The sequence below is a fragment of the Psilocybe cubensis genome, chromosome 10 (assembly GCF_017499595.1).
Source record: "Psilocybe cubensis strain MGC-MH-2018 chromosome 10, whole genome shotgun sequence".
NCBI lineage: Eukaryota > Fungi > Basidiomycota > Agaricomycetes > Agaricales > Agrocybaceae > Psilocybe > Psilocybe cubensis.
This window is the reverse complement of record NC_063008.1, coordinates 1,295,970-1,308,925: the sequence shown is the minus strand read 5'-3', so window position 1 is coordinate 1,308,925 and position 12,956 is coordinate 1,295,970. Positions and strand designations below refer to the sequence as shown.

General features: G+C 44.5%; 2 protein-coding genes across 2 annotated transcripts; one reads left to right on the top strand and one right to left on the bottom strand.

Moving 5' to 3' along the window:
* Window positions 1–4,121: 4,121 nt before the first annotated feature.
* JR316_0010686 (Serine hydroxymethyltransferase 6) lies at window positions 4,122–5,188 on the bottom strand (the record flags this gene model as incomplete). The annotated part of the gene is made up of 3 exons (XM_047896351.1): window positions 4,122–4,417; window positions 4,662–4,845; window positions 5,165–5,188. 3 exons carry the CDS (start codon window positions 5,186–5,188, stop codon window positions 4,122–4,124), a joined length of 504 nt encoding a protein of 167 aa, XP_047744396.1.
* An 861-nt stretch (window positions 5,189–6,049) lies between these two features.
* On the top strand, window positions 6,050–10,510 carry JR316_0010685 (uncharacterized protein; the record flags this gene model as incomplete). Its single annotated transcript, XM_047896350.1, has 10 exons — window positions 6,050–6,241; window positions 6,294–7,523; window positions 7,585–7,814; window positions 7,872–8,118; window positions 8,181–8,347; window positions 8,396–8,501; window positions 8,562–8,978; window positions 9,028–9,363; window positions 9,415–10,022; window positions 10,075–10,510. The coding sequence occupies 10 exons, from the start codon at window positions 6,050–6,052 to the stop codon at window positions 10,508–10,510; spliced, it is 3,969 nt and encodes a 1,322-aa protein (XP_047744395.1).
* Window positions 10,511–12,956: the final 2,446 nt, after the last annotated feature.

The following is a 12,956-nucleotide window of genomic DNA, read 5'->3' as shown; positions in this document are numbered from 1 at the left end:
GCTGCCTTGCACGTCTTCTGAGCCAGCAAGACGATTTCAAGAATCAGCCATCGATGCTTGAAACTTACATCAGATCTCGAGGGCACGAATGTATTTTTCTACCAAAATTTCATTGTGAATTGAATCCTATTGAAATGGTGAGTTATTATACTTCGTAGTAGCAGCTACTTATAAACTATTTTCATAGTACTGGGGGTGGTGCAAATACCGCTATCGAGAAGTCGAAAAGAAGACATTTCAAGATGCAAAGAATGCGGCAAAGAAATACCTTGAAGAATGTCCCACCGATGTTATCCGTCGTTTCATCAATCGTTCCTGGCGCTTTATGAGTGCTTATCGAGTTGGTTTGACAGGGAGTGCAGCGGCATGGGCAGTGAGAAAGCAGAAGCAGCACCGGCAGATTTCGCAGCGAGTAATGATGTCGATTGAGTCATTACTCAACCCATCGTGATAAGAATTTGCGGTCGCCGAGCTGCCCGGCACCAAGTAACATGACTAAACTTTTGATTTTTTTTGGCCAAAAATTTGGCGGTGGTCAAAACCTCGTGGGAATTTTACGAAAAGTGTGTTTTTAGACGCTATTTGACCGTCCGAGTTCGAATCCGTCGTTAGTTTTTGCCAGAAAATTCGCGTTCCTGAGATACAAAAATTGATGTCTTTGATTGTCCTCAACTATACATAGGAATGCATGAGCCATAGAAGGTCTACATGACGCACATGATGTAAAATAATTTTGTCTATATTCCACTAAACTGAATGGCATTATGTTCACACGAAGTTTCGTGGAATGTCATACAATATTCCCGACCCGGTACAATTCTTGTGTAGAATTCATGGCCATCCATCGCAATCCAAGATGACTCAAAAATGTAGGACATTGCATAGTAATGTATGTATCTACGATCTATTTCTAGGAATGCACTTCCATCCACCGGAATCCAAGGCCTCTCAAAATTGTATAATCATGCATGGTAATGTATCTATCTCCCATCTTACCTGAAAATGGATTTGAGTACTTTGCGATGAAAGCTTGTGAGGTTTTCTGTCCGGTTGAATATTGATTGGGTTACACTTCTAGTATACCACACAAATTAATGCAGAAAACTCTTTTATTTTCATTATCGGTCAGAAAGTTCACAAGGTAGTAAGCTAAAGACAGTGTCCGCAATCGAATCACAAAAAAGTATACTAAAGTAGTATCAGGATCGGGCCTCAGAGGCAGCTCGACGAGCATTGTGGCGAGTTTCAGTGAAGACGGGTGTTTGCCTAAAAGGCGATGACAGGGTTTTCTTCGATCTTGAAGAAGCTTGAGTTGTCGAGCGTGCAGAGGGAGATTGATGGTATTCCTTATTTGGGCCACGGTTCAACGATACAGGCTTGACCACTGATTTTCGGCCAGGTTGTTGATGTCGAGTCAGGGGTGCCTTATTAGTAGGCTCTGGCGATGCAGATCCAGAGCCACGCATAGTTTGGGACGATGGGTGTCGAGCGTGTTTGGGGACGTACATGCTATTATCACTCTCGTTGGCCAGCTCATCCACCTCAACCCTGTCCGTGTTCTCTTCTCCATCCATGTCCATGTCTTCCACTCCCTCGTGCTCATCCGAGTCCCTATCTTCCATTAAAAAGGCCCAATGGTCACCGGACACCGCATTATTTTTCTGAGTTTGATCTCGAGCTGACATATATGATCGAGTAGAGCTCTGTTGAGGAGAGAAATCATGTTGGGTAGGAGAAGATGCTTGGCCGTGATCACGGTCCTGGCGAGGTGCGTAGTCGCGATTACGATGAGTATGTTGAGGAGACATCAGGCCCTGGCGTTGGCGGCCACGTGGAGGAGACATTGAGCGGGAATTGCGCCGTCGAGTATGTTGGGGAGATGTTAGGCCATGACGTTGGCGATTCCGTTGCGGAGAAACTGAGCGAGAATTGCGTCGACGGAGATTGGGAGGGGGTGGGGGTTTACTACGATTGTTATTGCCACGCTGCATGTAGTTATACAGATGAGAAATAAGGGCGTCAATAATAAAAGCATAACTTACTACTTGGAGAGCCTTTGCCTTCTCTGCTTCAACTGCTTTGGCCTTAGCAGCGACTTGAGCTGCTTGAGCCTTAGCGGCTTGACGGGCTCGACGCTGTTCCTTGACAACCGACAAAGTTGATGGGGCCGAGAGATTTTCAGGCTGGTCAACCCAGTGCGGGGGAGTCCCAAAGACTTGACTGTTGGACGGCCATGTAGGCAACGGAGCAAATAAGTATTAAAAGATAAATAAGAACCACCACATACCTATTCCACCACTCTAACGTGTCCTGCACCCACTCCGGATCGCCGTCTATAGGATCATTATCAAACATCTTAACCATGTGTTGGAAGAATTTGTCTCGCTTGAAAAGCTTTTCTTCGATCCGCCAGTCTTCAATTGAAGAGATTACATAGCGATACTAAAAGAAAGTGAAAATGTATAGCAAAATAAGAAAGATCACTAACCATGGAAGCTGCGTAAGCAATAGAGCCTATCGTTACCGACTCCATGTGGTGCATTTTTGCTTGAGAACTCCGAGTTTTGGTCTGACCTGGCTCATCCTTTAAGGCTGACGTTGGAGAGGTGAATATGTGTTTCCAAACCTGCAAAATGTTTAGTATAGAAAAAAGACAACTAGGCAACTTACCATAACGAGAATTTCACTCTGGAACATCTTGAAGTCAGTGTGGTCTGGATCATATTGATCACAGGGCCACAAGAGATTAGGCATATCGGTAGGAAGAATGTTGATTGTTCCGTCGGCAAGCTTGAGCAAGAAGCTAAGACAGTGTGAATGTATGCACTAAATTACAAGAAGGGCACATACGCTGCCGGGTCTGCATCAAACTGGTGTACTAGGCGAGCGGGACACAAAATGCGGCCTAAAACGAGGTGGTTGAAGCCTCGAGTTTCACTTTTCTTCAGTTTTGCTGAAATTTCGGGGAGGACTTTATGATCGGGGTCGCCTTCATTGATATAGATAATGATTTTGTCCGTAAGGCTTGATATGTCTTCGGATCTTGCTGCACCAGAAGCTGCAAACATCTGAAGATATGATTTAGTAAGTATATGCGCCATATATGCTAAAACAAAGCTGAGAAACTATACCGCCTTCGCCAGATCATCCTTTCGATCAGTATATTTGAGGAAATACTGCATGTCCATATTGAAACACTTGATGTCGTCCTTCATACGTTGAAAGGTAGACAGTTCGCCTGCATATTTGACCTTGAATCTAGAGACATTGTGGTAAGTAAAGACAAAGTAAAAAAATATATGCATATACGTCCATTTCTTCTGTAATATTTTCTCCATAAGTTCCACCCATGTCGGCAAAGCCTTTATCGATCACGCTATACCAATTGACAAATAAATCTTCACTGCGGGTGTAGAAGCGTGCAAAAGATGTGTAGGGACGAAGAATTTTCCTATTCAAAAGAAAACTTAGCAGCACCTGAGACAGTAACAAAGAGGACTAACGAAGTCTGCTTCACCTTTCCATGGCCATCCAGTGCCTTGTTGAGTTCCTTTGTACGCTTGGGGTCAAGCAGAATCTGGTCTTCTTGATCTTCAGAGTTGTCGTCGTTGTCGCTGTGAGCAGAGCGGGAAGGAGCAGTTGGAGGGGGTGGAGGCATTATGCGGGTAAGAAGAGAGAATCCGGTGAGTCCAAATTACTAGGAGTAACACGGATGCATTTACTCACGGGATATTCCGGTTGACATTACTTCCTATTTTGGACGAACCACTGCCGGTGAAATGATGTCATTGAACAGCCAATTCTTGATTTGGCTCCGGTATGTTGTCATTGTTAAACACGATTCAAGGCGTAACCCAACTAGCAATACATAAAAAAGATATAAGCAAGCAAGCTGCAAAGGGTGGGGGCCAGACAATGTTGAAGTCCATCTAAAAACAGGCGTGTATCTTCTAATCTTAAAAAACAAACATTGGAAAATCTACATGTCAGTCAGTGAAGAGTTTGATCGTTAAATCTTCTTTTGAGAAAAAAAAAACCAGAACCAGGACCAATAAGATGACAAGAGAGGGGCCGAGAGCGAAATGGACAATAGGTATTCTGAGATAGCACCCATTGTGCATTTACTCATGCAGACGCTCATGCCTAGTGAGCGTCACAACATCGATGCCGGGGAGCAGCCATTTGCTGGCAAACATGATGACCTCCTCCCTGAGCTGCGTCACCTGCTTGTATCTCTTGAGGCTGTCCTGGGGCACAGTTGCAACGCAGACACAGTCCTGCTTCGAGCCGGCCTCCTTCTGGAGCAAGAGCAAGAGCTGCACGGGGCAGTGCAGAAACTTGGCAAAGACCTTGATATACTCCTCTTTCATGTTGCACGAGGTGAGCGCGGATGTGCCGAGACGGAATCCACCGGAAACTTGGGCAGTCAAAGTACCTGGCAGTGTGTTTGATTGACTGCCGCTCACACGGTAACCCTAGCCCAGGGGTGATCCTTGGTATTACCGAATGAGCGGCAGTCTTGCAAAATCACGCTCTGTTGAACGGGTAGTTGGATGAGGTCACTGAGGCGCTGACACGTCACCGGAAACAGTGTTTACTGCAAAGATAGAAATATTAGAGATTATGCTGTAGACAAGTGAAAAGAACGGATAGAGATGTACTGTTGATTGTGATACCCATGAGATCGCAGACCTTCTTGACTTTGCTGCCGGTAAGATCAATGGGGCAAAGATCCCAGAGGATGAGGTGGTTGTCAGTACCGCCAGTCTGCAGTCTGTAGCTGTGGAACACCAGAGCAGCGGCAAGTGTACGGGCGTTGGCGATGACATGCTTTGGGTAGAGTTTCTACTTGGGCTTCGACACGTGGAGGAGGGCGGTGGCGATGGCAGCAATAGTCTAAGAAAGCACATTCAATACACGATAATAACAAAGGAAAAGCCTACAAACATTGTTGTGGGGGCCACCTTGGCAGGTGGGAAATACACTTGTTGACGCGCTTCTTGAGGCCCATGAGGCGGTTGTTGGGTTGAATTAGAGTGGTGAGAGCAGCAAACCTGAAAAGAAACGATGGTCAGTTTCACACATAGAGATCTGCCAGTGCCACAGCAGTAAAAAATACTTGGCTGTCTGCAGAATATGAATCACAGAATCAGATCCTGCCTACTAGTTCTACAAGGATGGCGCGCATGTTGATAGGAAACCACGCCTCACAAGCAGTCAACCTCTCCAGCCGCTCTGCAATGCCTGTTCTGTCCGGCTTGTGGTGGGTTGTGCTGCAATGTCTTGTGCAGCTCCTGCTGTGTTGCTGGCAGTGCCTGTTGTGGATCGATAGGAGCATGTAATCTCAGAGGAGAGAGACTGTAAAGGTACGTCAGCTTTCAATTCAACACCTGGTTCAGTGTTGCTCACCCCTCTCAACGCTCTTTAGCGCACCCCAGCCATCCTTGTTGCTGACAAAACATTGTCAGTGACCTTGTTCTTAGAGGAAGGAACTCTTACCTCGGCCATATGTGTCGTGTTGCGTCTATCTACATCAAGACGCCCGCACGGTGGAAGCCCGGCGCGAAAAGAATCCTGCAATTGCGCATTCAGTTCTAGCGCACGTCCTCTTCCTGGATTGCAACGTTCGACGCGTGCCCAATGTGCAGTGAGCTGGTGACGTTTGGTGGCGATGTTGGGTTCACAAAGGTGTCGCGTGCGTAATAGACACTATCTACAGCGGGGGATGAGGATAGAAAAAGTGTGATGAAAGATGCGCCATCATGCACCGCAGCCACTGTCAACAAGCATTCAATCTCCGATTTAATATCAAGATGCACGATTTCTGCGCTAGTGCTTATTGACTGGATTCACCACGGTTTACAGTGCTGCTTTCATATATTCACTCACTAGACTTCTCGTGTGGCTTTCTTCTTCTGCCCAGGCTTTTAGCTAGGGCAGTTAGTTCCTTCTGTACCCCACCTAGGCAACACCTTGGGCAACATATTGTCCCTTACTCCGAGTCGACTTAATGAAAACAATTTTTGTCATCGTTCTTATCCTGATTGTGATGGTCGTCTGCGATGGATGCAGCAAGAGTTTCAAGGGCTTCCAAGGACTTACCGCACATCGAAAACAGTGCGCCGCAACAAAGATATCATCCAATCATATTATTCGAAATGCGGCAAAGGCTTTTAAAATGAAATCCAACTTGCAGCATTCCATCAACAAGTCAGCGGCTAGGCCAGCGAGTCCGATGGAGGTACGATAGTGTTATTGTGCTTACAAGTTGCATTCCTAACTTGTTAAATCAGGCAGAATCTAGTGAAATGGGTGGCCAGAGAAGTAAGGCCACAAAAAAACCCTCCCCCCCTCCACAAGTTCTCGAGTCAGAGCATTCAGAGGATGTGACAATGGACATATGCCGCCCTGATTCCCCCGATCTACCTGCCCCAGCATTTATTCCACCTCCAACACGATCAGGCCGTGTCCGACAATTTCCACGGCAATTTGCAGACATGCTTCCTAATTCAACAACACAGCTACCCCATATGCCAAAACGTCCACCTCGTCCACCAGCACGTCATGCTGCTACTACTGCTCTCCCTTCTACCGAACGAGAGTCTGAGTCAAACACCCCAATTTCATATCGGAAAACTGAGCCCAATGACTTTGGACTTTTCCGAGTTTATCCCATTATTCCAACGAAGCAAGTGGATGAACATGAGGATATAGACAATCTTTGTGACTCACCTGGGCTTGCCACTTCTTCAGATCCTCAGCATCGATGCTGGTGGAAATCATTTGGCATCAAAAATACCGAGGACATCCAAAAACATCCTGGTGGAATATTTGCTCCCTTCTTGAATGCTACAGTATTCCGTCTTTTCAATTGGTTCTACTCGGGATCAGTCTTAAAGTCTGTTAAGGAGCTTGACCGGCTTGTCAAGGAGGTAATTCTGGCGGAAGACTTTAATCCAGTTCACCTCAAAAACTTTAATGTGCAGCGGGAGCTAGATCGTCTCGATGCAGATGATGCACAGACGTCTCCTTTTGCATCCGAAGGAGGGTGGAATACCTCTTCAGTTAATATATCTATGCCATGCGAAAATGTATCGCACATCTCTGAAGCTTCAGCACCGGTTCTTGAAGTGCCGAATGTCTATCATCGTAGTCTGGTAGAGGTGATTACCTCTGCTTTCAAGGATTCAACCTCAAAACAATTCCACTTTACCCCATTTCGACTCTTTTGGCAGCCATCGCCTGACGTAGAGCCCGAGCGAGTTATAACTGAGCTATACAACTCTGAGGCATTTCTTGGCGAGTACGAGCAAATCACTCGGAAATTGAAACCCACACCACCTGGAACAGTCCATATCGAAACATGCATTGCTGCTATGATGCTGTGGTCGGATTCAACACACCTTGCTAGCTTTGGCGATGCCTCACTATGGCCTCTGTATCTGTATTTTGGCAATCAGTCTCAATATTTTCGATCAAAACCAAACAACTTTGCAGCTCATCATGTAGCCTATATACCATCGGTAAGCATTTGATCGCCTTTTTGTTTGTTTTTTTTTACCAATTTTGTACCAATCTAAAAAGCTCCCGGATAACCTTCAAGATATATACATGGAGGCATACAATGGAGCGGCGGCCTCTGAAGAGACAATCCGTAACATGAAGCGTGATCTCATGCATGCGGTCTGGCTCCTTCTGCTAGACGGGGAATTTATGGATGCATATGAAAATGGCATACTTATCAAGTGCACTGATGGCATTACCCGCCGTGTCTTTCCTCGATTTTTTACATATTCAGCAGATTATCCTGAAAAGTGAGTCAATGTTATACCAGCCTACCAAATCAGTATATCAATTCAATTCTTTTACAGGGTCCTTTTAGCAACCATTCGATTTCTGGGCAAATCTCTGTGTACCGGATGTACGATCTATAAGAAGTTTGTTAGCGCACTCGGAACACGTGCTGATGACCAAAGACGCAACCACGAAAGAAAAGATACAAAAGAAAGACAAAGAAAGGTGGAAACCAGCCGCTCATGGATCTTTGAATATGGTGGTTCTATCAAGAGTCAAGGTGTCGAAAATGTACTTGCTGATGAGTCATATGTTCCTGCTCGAGTAAGTCTCTCTTTCTTTAAGCTGGGTCAAATCACTGACAGCACTGCTCATATATCTCGTAGAATGCATTCTCAACAAGACTGTTCGGGCTTGGATTCAATTTTTTTTCAATGTTTGTTCCGGATCTCTTGCATGAGTTTGAACTTGGCGTCTGGAAAGCAGTCTTTATACATTTGATGCGAATACTCTACTCATGTGGTGAAAATTATATTCAAAAGCTTAATAAAAGGTGGTTTAGCATTCATGATTGTGATCTTGTAACTAAATATTTGCTCAGATACCGACAAGTTCAGACATTTGGGAGATCTACCATTCGTCGATTTTCTACTAATGCCTCCGCTATGAAAAAGCTGGCCGCTCGTGATTATGAGAATCTTCTGCAGGTATTTATCACTCTGTAATTATCTATATGCCAAGTACTGATTCATGGCATAATTTTCTAGTGCTCAATGCCGGTATTTGAAGGATTACTTCCAAATCAAAAACACGATGCCATGCTTCAAGACCTTTTATTTATTCTGTGCACGTGGCATGCTTACGCAAAGCTTCGTATGCATACCATGTCAAGTCTGACAGGCCTTAAGGCAACAACACGTAGTCTTGGACAAGCACTGCGAGATTTTTCCAAGAAGCTTTGCCCAAAATATGACACAAAAGAGTTGCCAAAAGAAGAGGCTGCTCGGGCAAGACGTGCAAGAAAAAGTAAAGGAAAAGGAAAGGCGTCATCTTCAACAACAGCCAATACGGCGGCGCCTTCGGCAAAGGTTTTCAACATGTTTACCTTCAAGCTTCACCATCTGGGACACTATTTAAAGGCAATATGGCAGTATGGGCCTTCGAGCGGCTACTCAACACAGACGGTATGTCTTATTATTCATACATATTTCTGTCTGACCGTTTCAATTTTAGGGAGAGTTGGAGCACAGACGTGTCAAAAAATTCTATGCACGTACAAACAAAGGACGCAAATTTGAACATCAAATTACAAGGCATCAACGCCGTGAACGTATACTGCGACGCATTGCTAATCGAGTCAAAAATGCTGCAAGTGAATCTGCCGGCAGCCTCTCTTCCCAACAATATCAGTACAAAAGAGGTGCTACGACTCATTTGGTTCCATTTGAGGATTCCGAATCACTACAACCCATTCTGCCAGAGCTCCACCATTACATTTCAAATGGAAAGAACTCACCGATCAACATTTTTCAGTGGATATACGACAATAATGATGATGAAGCATTGACGGTCTGTCACGGTTATTCTTTTTCAAGAATATTAATGCTCATTTTTTTACAGAGATTTGTTCCTAAACTAAAAGACCATCTTCTGTCCCGCTTACTTGGCCACGATGACAACTCAGATGAATCACTCTACTACACTGATGAAGACCGGCACCACGTCCGAATTATCCATGATCGTATGTACAAACATAAACGTTGTCGTGTCAACTACACTTCCTATGACCTCCGACGTTGCCAAGACACTATGAATCCCACTTCACATGCTGACATTATGGTCTTATCGGGTAATGAGGAACTGGATGGACACCCGTTTGCCTATGCTCGTATACTCGGTGTCTATCATGTTGACATTAAGCATACCGGACCAAAATCAAGGTCAAATCTGGTACACCGCATGGACTTTCTATGGGTCCGGTGGTTTGAACTTGATTCCACATTTGTAGGAGGCTGGGAAACACGCCGTTTGCATCGTCTTCAATTTGTTGAGTCTGATTCATCGGCCGCATTCGGATTTCTGGACCCGTCTCTCATTCTACGTGGATCACATCTCATATCGGCATTTGCCCATGGCACCACAACTGCTAGACTAGGCCCATCAATTGCGCGAGTTTCTGGAGAAAAGAAGATGCAAGATAAAGACTGGAATTACTACTACGTGAATATGTAAGTTACAGTTTCATATTAATCTGATCTAAATACGATTGACATTCTTTAGGTTTGTTGATCGCGACATGTTCGTAAGGTATCTGGGTGGAGGAATCGGCCACCAGGCAACGAATGAATACACAGCTGACCTTCGGCCTAACTTTGAAGCTCGTGACCTGTTTACAGGATACAAACCAGGCGATAACCAGCTTCAAGTTGATTCAGATTCAGAAAGTGACCAGTCTGAGCTTGAGGCTATGCCATCATCGTTAAATCATGACAAGGAATATGATATTGACAATGTAGACACTGAGGATGAAGACTGGGGATATAAAAGCTCAAACAGTAGCCAGGATTCAGAAAGCGAATTGGAAGACCCGGAGGTAATTGTGGCAGAGGAGGCGGGGGCAGAAAATGAATTTGACCTTGATGATCTTGGTCCTGGAGATGGCGAGGCAGCTTGGGAATCAGATGATTATGAGGCAGAAGGGTATGCTGAGCTATAGATTCTCTTTCGTTTGCTATCTTGTATCTGTAATTTTTGTGTTTGACATCGTTGATTAAGTGTGTTGTTGTCAATGTGATTTGTATGGTGCGAGGTTCACATTCAACTGATCACACTTTACGTCTATATTATCCGGGCTATGTTAGACTCTCGTGTAAGGCATGGTTAGAGTAGAAACCATCTTATATATATACATATATATTTGAGCTTCTTTTATGACTGTATCTATCTTGGAACTTGTGCGTAAGATCACTCCATTCAAAACCTTTGATACAATCATGCCCCCAAAATGATCTATTTCTTGTATTGTGTGCTCAATATGGACGATCCTTCCAAGGTTTTCTGCAAATATTTAGACAACCATACATTCTTATGCATTCTACTAACAGTTTGACCGGTACCATGTATTATATTCAACAAGATTGTAACCAAATTTTAAAGTGTACAAAAGATTGTATAGCTCTATCCAAGACGTAACATAAATGGTATCATGTTACAATTATGCTCCAATTATTCTGGAAGAATAAATGTTAGTAGACACTGTTGACAATTCTGCAAACCGCATCGTAAAGTCCATCCAGACGCAAACAACTATCGTGGGAGTTTCCAAGCACGACATGGCATGGCATGCTTTTTGCGGTTTTGCTGATGATGGATTGCGGAGCAGTCGACCCTTCAAGAAAAGCAAAAAATTATGTTAGTTAACGTACAATGGCTCTATTCGCCGATGACGGCATTCCCATTGTCATCTCCGTGAGCTTCTTGAATCTTTCACAAAGTTTCAATTGACAAGCATTGCGGTTATGATAGGGGACTATTGAGCATTATACGTGATTCATGTAGGAAGAGATTGGACACCGACTGAGCTTTGACCGAACTATAACATTTATTGATTTTAGCATCCGATGGCTTCTGAGGCGTCGTCTTAGTTACTTTGGAGTTCCATTTGACTCTATTTGATACAATGATACATAGCCGAGTACTAAACTTGTACTACTACCAACTTAGTAACTACACAGCGATGTGAGGACCCCAAAATGAGGAACGTAATTCGTATCTGAACCTAAGTACCACGCCTATATACGACTTAAAAATATGCCAAAGAAACGCCGATCACTAGAGTTTTAAGAGAGTATGAGAAAGTTAGATAGGTTATATGTATACGCCCCATAGGTAGGCGCCACGCCTGTGTGACAGCGATACTTCAAGACTTCCGGAATCTGTGTCTATTTTTAGGCTGTTAACAATCAAAATGGAGCTTGTGATAAAAAGGCGCTCGACCACCCAGGTGAAATGACGATTTTGATTGACTTGCTGCTTAAAAAGTAAGATTAGCATATCAAAAAGGATAAAACTAAGTTGATGTGCTTTGACTGACTGAAATTTAAAGAACATGTTACAGGTATGTCCTCCTTATGAGAGCTGTAACTTGAAGCTGCTTTATTTATGCCCGGTCATTGAAGCTGAGTCAGTGGTCCTTCCGGGACGACCTCCTCCAAGTCGTCAACTAGCTGCCAATCAGTACGCAATATTATAAATCAAACCTCAAAATCACAGTTCACCACCAAGTCTTCGACACATATTAACATAGAAGTACAACAAACTGTTTTTCCGACTCCCTTGGACTTCGCAACGCCTTTGCACACATTCTTCAACGATTCTTTTTCAGTACGTAAATTTGGGGTCCATGTGGGCGCTTGGCGCCAAGTGCGTTGTAAACATCGCAGCGATTGCGCCTCCTTATTCTACCATGAAGCGTTGAATAAAAAAAACTGCAGGTTTACTTTGCTGCGCGCGCATGCGGAGGAATAGATGACGCCCCTCAAACAGCATCCAACCTGATGTTACAATCAGCAATCAATCATCGTTATCGATATGCTATATGTGGGAAGTAACATGCGACTGCCTGCATGCCCGTGTGTACCTTGATCAACATCACATCACGGACTCTGTAAGCGCAGTTGAAAAATGGAATAAAGCGGGATTTGTATATGAAAATACAATAGACACCTATTTGATATTTCCACTCTGTGGGTCCGCGGACATACATTCCTGGGAACAAGAGCCGCTCCTCCTCCTCAGCCTTCTGAGTCTGGGAGAATCTATAAATGGTGTACACGCCGACATCGACGTTCCCAGGATGCGTGGGAACAGCTGGCTCATAGTTTGGACACGCGATTTCAAAGTTCACATGGTTCCATGCATGTATGTACGCACACCCTTCGAACGGAATCAATGTCTCTGGATAAATATATACCTACATGCTTTTAATGAGCAGAGGAACCCTGCCCGAGCCGAAGGCGGCTGGGCACCGCGTGTGCTGATTTTCCGGGGCGGAACCGGATGGATGATGTTGTGTAGTGTAGTAGTGTCGGCTCAAGTCGGTGCGCATCCCAAGGAAGGTCCAAGGAGGCTTAAGGAACCAAGAGCAATTTAAGCGAGGGGAG